Source organism: Pristis pectinata, chromosome 46 (assembly GCF_009764475.1).
Source record: "Pristis pectinata isolate sPriPec2 chromosome 46, sPriPec2.1.pri, whole genome shotgun sequence".
Classification (NCBI taxonomy): Eukaryota; Metazoa; Chordata; class Chondrichthyes; order Rhinopristiformes; family Pristidae; genus Pristis; species Pristis pectinata.
This window is the reverse complement of record NC_067449.1, coordinates 1,429,155-1,441,803: the sequence shown is the minus strand read 5'-3', so window position 1 is coordinate 1,441,803 and position 12,649 is coordinate 1,429,155. Positions and strand designations below refer to the sequence as shown.

General features: G+C 52.5%; 1 protein-coding gene across 1 annotated transcript; it reads left to right on the top strand.

The window, feature by feature from the left end:
• The first annotated feature begins 5,324 nt into the window (after positions 1-5,324).
• LOC127566850 (zinc finger protein 16-like) lies at positions 5,325-11,826 on the top strand. Its single transcript, XM_052009339.1, has 2 exons — positions 5,325-5,472; positions 10,241-11,826. The coding sequence occupies exon 2, from the start codon at positions 10,637-10,639 to the stop codon at positions 11,519-11,521; it is 885 nt and encodes a 294-aa protein (XP_051865299.1). The 5' UTR covers positions 5,325-5,472; positions 10,241-10,636; the 3' UTR covers positions 11,522-11,826.
• Positions 11,827-12,649: the final 823 nt, after the last annotated feature.

The window sequence follows — 12,649 nt, the reverse complement described above, 5'->3', positions numbered from 1 at the left end:
TCCCTCCCTGCCACCCCTCCCCCTCCCTCTCATCCCTCCCTAACTCCTCCCTCCCACCCCTCCCGACCTCCTCCCTCCAATCCCTCCCTACCCCCTCCTCCCTCCCTGCCACCCCTCCCCCTCCCTCTCATCCCTCCCTAACTCCTCCCTCCCACCCCTCCCGACCTCCTCCCTCCAATCCCTCCCTACCCCTTCCCTCCCATCCCTCCCTACCCCCTCCTCCCTCCCTGCCACCCCTCCCCCTCCCTCTCATCCCTCCCTACCTCCTCCCTCCCACCCCTCCCGACCTCCTCCCTCCAATCCCTCCCTACCCCCTCCCACCCCTCCCTACCCCCAACCCTCCCCTCCCACCCCTCCCCCCCTCACCCTCCCCAATCTCACCCTCCCCAATCTCACCCTCCCCAATCTCACCCCTCCCCTGCCATCTCACCCTCCCTCACCCCGTCACCCTCCCTAATCCCTCCCCGACCCGCTTACCCTACCTTGACTCCTCCCCAACCCTCGCCCCTCCCCCACCCATAATCCCCTCCCCACGACTCCCTCCCTACAGTCTCCTCAGTTAGATACACGATTGCAAGCTGCTTTGTGACATGTGGTCGACCTTTCTGAAGGACTTTCTGAAGGTTGACTATTCTGAATCACTTGGAAGCATTGATTTAAATGTATTCCTTCACCCTGATTAGATACACTCAACCATATGACAATGTTCCCTCCAATTTTATAAATTTCCAGTTTGCTTATTGCAATTTCAAGTTATCATCCTTGAATCAACAGCCATTAAATATAACAGTTAGATAAATGATTGTAAAGGATTTTGTAAATGATTGTGTGAGCTGGGGCTTTTGTCTTTGGAGAGAAGGAGGATGAGAGAAGGTGATAAGAGAAGGAGGAGGAGAGAAGGTGATAAGAGGCATAGATCGAGTGGACAGTCAGAGACTTTTTCCCAGGGCGACAATGGCTAACACGAGGGGGCATAATTTTAAGGTGAGTGGAGGAAGGTATAAGGGGGATGTCAGGGGTAAGTTTTTTTACACAGAGAGTGGTGGGTGCGTGGAATGCACTGCCGGCAGAGGTGGTGGAGGCAGATACATTAGGGACACTTAAGAGACCCTTAGGTAGACACATGAATTATAGAGAAGTGGAGGGCAATGCAGGAGGAAAGGGTAGGTCGTAGAGTGGGATAAAATGTTGACACAACATCGTGGGCCGAAGGGCCTGTACTGTGCTGTAATGTTCTATGTTCTGTAAGATTTTATTTTATGTAATTGACTGCTGAGTAATTGGAAAAGTTATTTCATTTGTAGTACTTAACTCTGTTTAGTAAGTCTCAACCATGTCGCAAAGTTGCCTGCACTCTTCTAAATGCCCAATTTACTGTTTGCAATGTGAAGTTACAATGTTTGATTCAACAGCAGTGACATACATGCCTATAAACTGCTTTATTTAGTGCCATTGACTGTTCTGATTGACTTCAAAATGATTATTTCATTGTAGTACCCAACCCTTACTGGGTATTCTCAACGGTAGCAGAAGGTTTCTCACCATCTTCAGGACTCCAATTCGCTGTCTGCAATTTGAACAAAAACACTCCATTTTGGTGTGAAGTGAATCAAAGTGGTCACAGTGTTGCTAAACGGCTTTGCTGGTTGGATCAAGAACTGAATGGTTGAAGGGAAGTAGCTGTTCCTGAACCTGGTCGTGTGGGACTTCAGACTTCTGTACCTCCCAATGGGAGCTGTGAGAAGGTGGCACGGCCTGGATGGTGGGGATCCTTGATGATGGATGTCGCTTCCTTGAGGCAGCACTTCCTGTGATGGTGAGGAATGAACCCATGATTTATTGGGCAGAGTCCACGACTCTCTGCAGCTTCTTACATTCCTGCGCATTCGAATTGCTGTAGCAGTCCACAATGCGGCCAGTCAGGATACTTTCAACAGTAGAAGTTTGTTAGAGTGTCCGGTGACAAGCCAAACCTCCTAAGAAAGTAAAGACACTGCTGTGCTGGGCCTGGGACCAGTGCATCCTTTCAGCAGTTTGATAAATGATTTAACTATTTTACTTTATGTCATTGGTGATTACGAATCACATTGAAATGTTTGTTTCATTGCAGTACTCAGCTCTGTTCAGTTACTTTCAACCCTATCACAAAGTTGTGGAACTTTTTCAACTCACCCAGGTTGGTGATTGCAATCTGAAGGGACAATGATTCATTCAGCAGCTGTTATCTTTTGTTAAACTGTTCAATTTGGAGGTAAATAATGTTATTTTGTGCTATCCACTATTCTGATTAATTTGGAAAAGTTAACATGACTGTAATACCTAACCCTGATGTTTGGACTCGACTGTATCATAACGTCACCTACGAACGTCAAAACGCCCATTTTGCTGTTTGCAACCTGAAATTACAATGCTTGATCGAACACCCATTAACTAAATTCAACAGTTAGGTGAATGCTTGTAAATTCCTTTTTTTACGTCATCGGCTTTTCAGAATCAGTTGAAAAACGTTTATTCCAACTGTAGGACTGAACCCTGATTAAAAACACGACGATGCTGGAGGAGCTCAGCAGGCCAGGCAGCATCCGTGGAGAAGAGCAGGCAGTCGACGTTTCAGGGCCCTTCCTCAGGACTGAAGATAGGAGAAGGGGAAGCCCAATATATAGGAGGGAAAAGCAGAGCAGTGATTGGTGGACAAAAGAGGGGAGGTGGGGTGGTGATAGGTAGATGCAGGTAAGAGATAGTGATAGGCAGGTGCGGGGGAGGGAGTGAGAGCAGATCCACAGGGGGATGGGTCAAAGGTAAGGAGAGATATGAAAAAAAGTAGAAAAAAAGAAGCTGGGATAGGGAAGAAGTGAAGAGGCAAGAAGACCCTGACTAGTTGGACACAACCATATCAAAGGCCGAATTTGTTGTTTGTAATATGGTTACAATGTTGAATTCAATGTCCATTAACCACATTCAATCTCAATGAAGCGGGATTCTGACCCGAAACGTTGACCGCCTGCTTTTCTCCAGGGATGCTGCCTGGCCTGCTGAGTTCCTCCAGCATCGTCGTGTTTTTCAAACCATGTAATCGATTATCCTATTGACTTGGAAACATTTCTGACATTGTGGTTCTTAACTCTGTTCAGTTAGACTCAACTGTGTCATAAAGTTGCCTACCTTTCTCACAAAGCACCCCATTTCGTGTTTGCAATGTTTAATTTATCGGACACTAACTAATTAATGGTTTAATTTAATGTTTAATTTAATGGCCATTAACTAATTTCAACATTTTAATTAGCTGTTTGCAATGTGAAGTTACAAATTTTAAAGCAGGAGAGGCTTGGACAAACTTGGGCTCTTTTCTCTGGAGCGGTGGAGGCTGAGGGGAGATCTGTTGGAAGTGTATAAAGTTATGAGGGGATTAGATAGGATAGACAAGCAATATCTTTTTCCCATTATTGAGCGATCCAATACCAGAGGGCATGCACTTATGGTAGGATCAGAGGGAGTAGGATCAGAACAGATGTCAGGGGCACATTTTCTACTCAGAGAGTGGTGGATGCCTGGAATGCGTTGCCTGATAGGGTGGTGGACGCAAATTCATTTAAAAGAGGGGCTTGGCTGGGAATGAGAGGAAACTGGAGGGAAATTGGCATTCTGTAAGTAGGAAGGATCAGCTATGTCAGTACAACATTGTGGGCCGAAGGGCCTGTTCTGTTCTCTGTTCAGGCACGGTAGTGCAGTGGTTAGCGTGACGCTATTGCAGCACCAGCGACCCAGGTTCAAATCCAGCTGCTGTCTGTAAGGAGTTTGTACGTTCTCCCTGTGTCTACGTGGGTTTCCTCCAGGTGCTCCGGTTTCCTCCCACATTCCAAAGACGTATGGGTTAGGAAGTTTTGGGCATGCTATGTTGGCGCCGGAAGCGTGGTGACACTTGCGGGCTGCCCCCAGAACACTCTACGCAAAAGGTGCATTTCACTGTGTGTTTGGATGTACATGTGACTAATAAAGATACCTTATCTTATTTTATCAAACTGCCATCAACCACTTTCAACAAACTCCGAGACCTAGGACTCAACACCTCCCTCTGTAACTGGATCCTTGACTTTCTAATCAACAGACCGCAATCAGTGAGGATAGGCAGCAATACCTCCAGCACGATTATTCTCAACACTAGTGCCCCACAAGGCTGCATCCTCAGCCCTCTACTCTACTCCCTATACACTCATGACTCTGTGGCCAGATTCTGCTATAACTCCATCTACAAGTTTGCAGATGATACCACTGTTGTAGGCTGTATCTCAAGCAGCAATGAGTCGGAGTACAGGAAGGAGATAGAGAGCTTAGTGGAATGGTGTCATGACACAACCTTGTCAACAAGACAAAAGAGCTGGTCATTGACTTCAGGAAAGGGGGTGGTGTACATGCACCTGTCTACTTCAATGGTGCTGAGGTCAAGAGGGTTGAGAGCTTCAAGTTCCTGGGAGTAAACATCACCAACAGCCTGTCCTGGTCAAGTCACGTAGATGCCACAGCCAAGAAAGCTCACCGGTGCCTCTACTTCCCCAGGAGGTTGAAGAAATTTGGTTTGTCCCCTTCGACTCTCACTAACTTTTACGACTGCACCATAGAAAGCATCCTATCTGGATGTATCACCGCTTGGTACGGCAACTGCTCTGCCCAGGGCCGCAAGAAACTGCAGAGAGTTGTGGACACTAGTCACGGACACCAGTCTCCCCTCCTTGGACTCTGTCTTTACCTCCAGTTGTCTTGGTGTAGCAGCCAGCATAATCAAAGACCCCACCCTCCCGGGACATTCTCTCTTCCCCCCTCTGCCATCGGGTAGGAGATACAGGAGCCTGAGGGCACGTACCACCAGGCTTAAGGACAGCTTCTACCCCACTGTGATAAGACTATTGAACCATTCCCTTATACGATGAGATGGACGCTGACCTCACGATCCACATTGTTGTGACCTTGCACCTTATTGCACTGCACTTTCTCTGCAGCTGTGACAGTTTACTCTGTACTGTGATTGTTTTTACCTGTACTACCTCAATGCACTCTGTACTGCCTTACTATGCACTGTGTAATGAATTGACCTGTACGATCGGTTTGTAAGACAAGCTTCTCACTGTACCTCGGTACAAGTGACAATAATAAACCAATACCAATACCAACAGTTCGGCTGAAAACACAGCCGCCAATGGTGGCGATCCGTACCCAGAAGGCCGTGCGCCGCAGAAAGCGCCCCATCAGTCGGAGGAGCGGGGGCCCGAGCATGCGCGGTGCGGATCCAGGGGCAGCGCCGCCCCGCCCAGCACCGAGGCCGCGCGCGTGCGCAGTGCGGGCGCGAGCAGCCGTTGGCCGGGCGACCGTCCGCCGCGCGCCCGTGACCGGCGGGAGGGGACCGGACCGGCCGCTGCCGCGCATGCTCGCCGTCCCCGCCACCGAGATAGGGCGGTCCCCCGGACCCGGGGCCGCTGGGTAAGGCCGGCCGCCATGATCGACGGGGCAGGCGGGGGGGGTTGAGGCGGGGGGGGGGAAGATGGCGCGCCTTCAGTTGTTGTTTGCTTCAGCACTCAGAGTGAGCGCGTCTTCCGTGAGGTTGGGTGTGACTAATGTAGAGCCCCCACCCCAGCACCCTCCCCACCCAACACCCACACCCAAGCCCCACACTCACCCCCCATCCCCAACCCCCATCCCCATCCACCCCCACCACAGCCCCCACCCCATCCCCCACCACCCTCCCTACCCCACACCCATCCCCCAACCCCTATCCCCATCTCCCAACCCCACCCCCATCTCCCACCACCACCCTCAACCCCACACCACCCCCACCCCACCCCACCTCACCCCCCAATGATCAGTTGTGGACAATCAACGATTTACTGAAATTAATGATTTGGGAGGAGGTGCTGGCGTGGGTGTTGGGGGGAGTGGGGCAGCATGGGTGGAGGGGTGGTGGGGGTGGGTGGTGGTGGAGCGGGGTGGAGGGGTGATGAGGGGGTGGGGAAGCGGTGGTGGGGATCGGTGGGTGGGGTGGAGCGGTGCTGGTGGTGCAGGGTAGGGTAGGGTGGGCTGGGGGAGGGATGCGTGGGGCTGGGGGTTGGTGGTGGGTGGGATTGGGGCGGGGTGGTGGGGTCTGAAAGGTGCTGTGATGACGAAGTGGGTTGGGAAAGGCGCGCTGCGACGAGTGCGTCCTGGATCCTGCGGCGGGTGGAACAAGCGAGCGTGGACGTTGGCAAGTGAAGTTTCAAGAAGAGAGAAAGAGAAAAATATAAGGCCGATTTGTTAGCTGGATTGGGGGAGAATGCAAATGAGTGAAGTGCAGTGGGACGGTGGGGACAGGGGGCAGGAGGGGAGAATGTTCTGGGGGCAGCTCGCAAGTGTCGCCACGCTTCCGGCGCCAACATAGCATGCTCACAACTTCCTAACCCATATGCCTTTGGAATGTGGGAGGAAACCGGAGCCCCCAGAGGAAACCCACGCAGACACACAGGGAGAGAACGTACAAAATCCTTACAGACAGCGTGGTGGGGATTGTTGTGGGGTAGGCGGATGGGGATTACTTAAAAGCAGGAGAAGGATTCTTGCAATGATTTCAAGGTGTTAGTGAGATAACACCAAGTGTACTGTACACAGTTTTAGTCCCCGAGTTTAAGAAAGGGTTCAGATGATCCAAAAGAAATTTTCTTCTCTAATTCCTGCGGTGAGAGAGTTACCAGTGGAAGACAGATCTGTATCCTTTTGAATTTAGGAGAACGAGGTGATTTTATTGCAATAAACGGGACGCTAAGGGGAATGAAAGGGCAGATGTTGAGTCGTCTCCACAACTTGGAAAGTCATGAGCCCCAGCATAGAAATAGGCCCTTCAGACCAACTCGTCCACGAGTGTGAACTTGTCCCGGTTGCCTGCAATTGGCCCGGACCCCTCTAAATTCCCTCTATCCACGGACCTGTCCAAATGTCTTTTTAAGCGTTGTGATTGTATCCCCTTTCTACCTCTTCCTCTGGCAGCTTGTTCCACACACCCAAAAGTTGCCCTTCAGTGGCCCTCTCACAAACCTATGGCTGCTAATTTTAGACCCCTCTGCCCTAGGGATAACCTTCACCTTATCCTACGCCCCTCGAGATTTTGTAAACCTCTTTAAGGTCACCCCTCAGCCTCCCATGCTCCAGAACGTTGGATTCGATTGTTTAATTTTTATCTTTTAGGTAAATTTTATGTGTATCATGTTTGTTACAGCTCTCGTGGCTGCACAAGGCAGAGCTGCTTCTCACCTGGTGTCTTTCACCAGCTGAATGAGGGTTTTTTCATTGGTTGATTTTGCCGTGGTATTTATCAGGTATTTTCTGATCGGACCATTATTATTTGAGGAATATCACTTACCTCAGTTAGAAAAGGGGCTGTTTTATGTTATAAAAGCTATTCTCTGTCTCTCTATCTCTGTCTCTCTGTCTGACACTCTGTCCCTCTCTGTCTGACGCTCTGTCTCTCTCTGACATACTGTCCCTCTCTCTCTCTCTCTCTGACACCTTCTCTCTGACACTCTGTCTGTCTGCCTCTCTCTCTCTCTCGTCTCTCTCTGACACACTCTCTGACACTCTCTCTGACACTATCTCTCGCACTCTCTCTCTCTGACACTGACACTCTCTCTGACAGTTTCTCTGTCTGACTCTGTGTGTGTGCGTCTCTCTGACACTATGTCTCTCTCCCTCTTTCTCTCTGACACTCTGTCTCTCTCTCTCTGGCACACTGTCTCTCTCTCTCTCTCTCTGACACACACTCTACTTTGACACTTCCTCTCTCTGACACTCGCTCTGACAGTGTGTCTCTCTCTGACACTCTCTCTCTCCCTGACACTGTCTTTCTCTCTCTGACACACTCTGTCTGACACTCTCTCTCTCTAACACTCTCTTTCTGACACTCTCTCTGACATTCTCTGACACACTGTCTCTCTGTCTGTCTCTCACTTTGACATCCTGTCTGTCTCACTCTCTCTCTGACACTCTGTGTGTCTCTCTCTCTCTCTCTCTGACACTCTGTCTTTCTGACACCCTCTCTCTGACACACTTTCTCTCTCTCTCTCTTTCTCTCTTTTGACACACTCTCTCTGTCTCTCTCTTTGACACTTTGTCTGTCTCCCTCTCTCTCTGACACTGTCTCTTTCCTGTTCTTCCTCATCTTTTTAAGTTGCCATGTGTCTGTGATCATTTCCTTCGTCCCACCAACTCTGAGTAAAACGACTGTGAAGCAACACATTTTTATGCCTCATTCCCGACTCTGAAAAGAACCCGGGATCCAAACACCAGAATCCCACGGTGATCGGGATAAAGAAATCCCACCTCTCCAAACCCACGCCCTCCGATCCCGGTAACATCCTCGTGAGTCTTCCCTGCGCCCTCTCCGGCTCATTCAAGCAGTGCGGCTCTGTGCGCAGTTCTCTGAGTGTGGTCCCTCCGATCTCTTGTGTGGTCTCGACGGAGGGGACCTGTCATGAGGTGATGGGGGCAGTCATGTGAAACGGAGTTGTGCAGGAAATTCTCTTTGCATTCATGTTTAATCTCTGCAATTATTTGGCCCAGAGTGTGGAGGCCAGATTATTTAAAGCAGAGGTAGATTTTTGAGAGGTCGGGGAATAGTGGTCTGTGGGGAACCGACACATGGAAGCAATTGGAGGCTGGGGCATGACTGTATTGAATGTGGCCACTCTTGTTTTCTTAACATCTTAATGGCCGTCCCAGATGATCTATTTGAACTTCTAAAAGGTAAGATCTCTTTATTAGTCACATGTACATTGAAACACACGATGAAATGCACCTTTTTTTGTGTGGCGTTCTGGGGGCAGCCCACAAGTGTCGCCAGGCTTCCGGCGCCAACATAGCACGCCCATAACTTCCTAAACCGTACGTCTTTGGAATGTGGGAGAAACTGGAGCACCCAGAGGAAACCTATGCAGATACGGGGAGAACGTACAAACTCCTTACGGACAGAGGCCGGAATTGAACCCGGGTCTCTGGCGCTGTAATAGCGTCACGCTAGCCGTTACACTACCGGACCTGCCCTTAAGGGTCCAAAAGGGAATTTTATTCCAACAATGGAATCTACTGAAGAATAAAATAGCTATAGAACAGAGGACAGTACAGCACAGAACAGGCCCTTTGGCCCACAATATAGCCAATCCCTCCTGCCTACAGAATGCCGACTCTTGTGGGCTGACCCCAGAACACTCTCTGCAAAAGGTGCATTTCACTGTGTGTTTCCATGTATGTGTGACTCATAAAGATATCATCATCGTCATAGTTTCCTCTCATTCATGTGCCCATCCAAGCCCCTTTTAAAAGCCCCCAGTGAACTTGCCTCCCTCCACCACCCTTTAAGGCAACGCATTCCAGGCATCCACCACTCTCTCAGTTATATTCCTGTCCACACAGCCCAGTGCCCAACACTGACACAGTGCTGGTGTGGGGGGATTTATCCTGTGGACAGTCCCTCTCTCACCCTCTCTGTCCATTATATTCCTGTGTACACAGCCCAGTGTCCAACACTGACATAGTGCTGGTGTGGGGGAATTTATCCTGTGGACGGTCCCTCTCTCACCCTCTCTGTCCATTATATTCCTGTTTACACAGCCCAGTGTCCAACACTGACATAGTGCTGGTGTGGGGGGATTTATCCTGTGGATGGTCCCTCTCTCACCCTCTCTGTCCACTATATTCCTGTACACACAGCCCAGTGTCCAACACTGACATAGTGCTGGTGTGCGGGGATTTATCCTGTGGATGGTCCCTCTCTCACCCTCTCTGTCCACCACTCTCTGAGTAAAAAACATACCCCTCACGTCTGCTTTGAACCTCCCCCCCCAACCCCTCAGTTTAAATGCATGCCCTCTGGTGTTGGATCACTCAATAATGGGGAAAAGGTATTGCTTGTCCACCCTATCTATGCCCCTCATAATCTTATACACTTCCAACAGATCACCCCTCAGCCTCCACCGCTCCAGAAAAGAGCCCGTTTGTCCAGCCTGTCCTGATAGCATATGCCCTCTAATCCAGGCAGCGTCCCGGTAAACCTCCTCTGCACCGTCTCTAAAGCCTTGACATCCCTGCGGTTGTGAGGTGAGCAGAACTGCACGTGATATTGCACGGAACAGTGATATTCAGCAGATCAGGTAGAATCAATGGGAAGTGCTGTCTGACAGGAAGGCTCTGATGAGATGTTGCCTGACGCCTTTGTAAATTCCACCCACAGGGAATCGAAAGCGGATGTCTTGCATTCCGGGAATTTCCACCCAAGCATCACATTGAACTGTTCCGCGGATCTGCATAGGCCCGTCGTTACCCCTTTGACCTCTGAAAGAGCAGAAACAACGATCGGCTCCTCAGTCTCTGGGTGGACGCGCCCGGTGCTTCTGTGAGCGCCCGGGTACAGAGACGTCGACCGGAGCATTGACCTGACTGGAGAACATTCTGCCCGCCCTTCCGTCCCCACCGGCCAGGACAGAACACAGCGTCGGAGGTCGGCTGGGGAGAGAGCAGCCGGACGTCTGCCTGACCAAGGTGGGAGGCCACGGACCGGCTGACCGTCCCGAAAGCGGGAAGCGGACACTCGTGCGCCCCCCCGATCAGGTCCCGGCCCTGCTCGAGAATGCTGCCGCCTTCACCCCGGGTGAAACCGTTCCGCTGCTCGGACTGCGGGAAGGACTTCAGGCGCTCCAACGACCTGATCACGCACCAGCACGTCCACACGGGCGAGCGGCCCTTCGTCTGCGCCGAGTGCGGCAAGGGCTTCACTCACCCGACCTACCTGGCGAACCACCGGCGGGTGCACACCGGGGAGCGGCCCTTCACCTGCTCGGCCTGCGGCAAGGGCTTCGCCCAGTCCTCGGCCCTGCTGCGGCACCGGTGGGTCCACACAGGTGAGCGGCCCTTCGCCTGCGCCGAGTGCGGCAAGGGCTTTGCCGACCCCTCCCACCTGCTCGACCACCGGCGGCTCCACAGCGGCGAGCGGCCCTACGCCTGCCCTGTGTGCGGCAAGGCCTTCGCCCTGTCGTCCTCCTTCCTCCGGCACCAGTCCACCCACGCAGAGGACAAGCCGTTCGCCTGCTCGGCCTGCGGAAAAGGCTTCACCTGCAGCTCCAGTCTGGTCACCCACCAGCGGGTGCACACCGGCGAGCGCCCCTTCGCCTGCCCCGACTGCGGCCGGGGCTTCAGCCGCTCCTCCCACCTGGCCACCCACCAGCGCACCCACACGGCGGAGAGGCCCTTCGCCTGTCCGGCCTGCGGTAGGGGGTTCACCCTCCCGGCCAACCTGCTGAGGCACCAGCGGGTCCACACCGGGGAGAGGCCCTTCGTCTGCCGGGCCTGCGGCAAGGCCTTCGCCCAGTCCTCTAACCTGCTGCGGCACCAGCGGGTCCACAGCGGCGAGCGGCCCTTCGCCTGCCCCGAGTGCGGCAAGGGCTTCGCCCAGTCCTCCCATGTCCTGAGGCACCAGCGGGTGCACGCCGGCAGCGGGGAGCGGGGTTTCAAGTAGGCCCGTGATTATTGCCAGCACGGCTCGGGTCTGTTCTGTTAATGGCATTTCTCCCCTTTCCTCTCCTCTCCTCTCCTGTTCCTCTCCCTCCCCTCTCCCTCACCGCCCCTCTCACCTATCCTCCCCTCCCCACCCCCTCCCCTATTCTCCCCTCCCCACCCCCTCCCCTATTCTCCCCTCCCCACCATGACTGCGCTGGGCTAGAGTTTCGCATCCTGGATCTGTGCTGAAATAAATTGGTTTGGTTTTAAACACGGTCCTCCAGCCCTTAAGTACCTCCCAGGACGGAGGGAGACACACACACACACACACACACACACACACACACACACACACACACACACATTCTCACACTCACTCACTCTCAGACACAAAGGCACAGACTCACACACTGACACAAACACACACAGAGACACAGACACACACAAATACACAGACTCACACAGTCACACACACAGACTCACACAAACACACAGACTCACACAGTCACACACACACACACACACACACACACACACACACACACAGCGTTAGATGAGCTCAGCAGGGTCAGGCAGGAGAGGTACGGGGTACAGTCCACGGTTCCAGGGCTCAGAACCACCCCCCACCCCTCATCAGGATGGGGAAGGAAAGGGGGGGGCAGGGGGAGGAAGCCAGAATGAAAAGGGGAGGGGGAGGAGCTGGCAGGTGATTGGTTTGAGTCCAGGTGAGGGAAGCAGTTGATGTAAGTAGGTGGGAGGTGGAAGAGGCAAAGGGCTGTAGGAGCAGGAATCCGACGGGAGAGGGCAGCACACCTATCCTACGGGAGGGGACATGTCAAGGGTCAAGCTGTGGGCCCAGTCAGTCTAGGAAGCTGGACACGGGGTCAGGCCCCCTAAGCTGAATGGTGGGACGGTGAAGGTGTTTGGACAGGAGGTCCTGACGCACTGGGTCTGCGTGGTGGAAAGATGCAGTCGACGGGAAGAGTATCCTGGATCCTGGAGTCAACGAGCACCTGCAGCATGGAAACAGACTATCTCGTGCATGCTGGCCTGGTCTTCTGTCTCGTCCCGTCTACCTGCACCCGGGCCATCTCCATCCAAACCCCTCCCATCCATCTACCTATCCAAACCTCTCTTAAATGCTACA

Coding starts and splice junctions, on each gene's coding strand:
- LOC127566850 (XM_052009339.1), top strand. CDS start 10,637: ATGCTGCCGCCTTCACCCCGGGTGAAACCGTTCCGCTGCTCGGACTGC.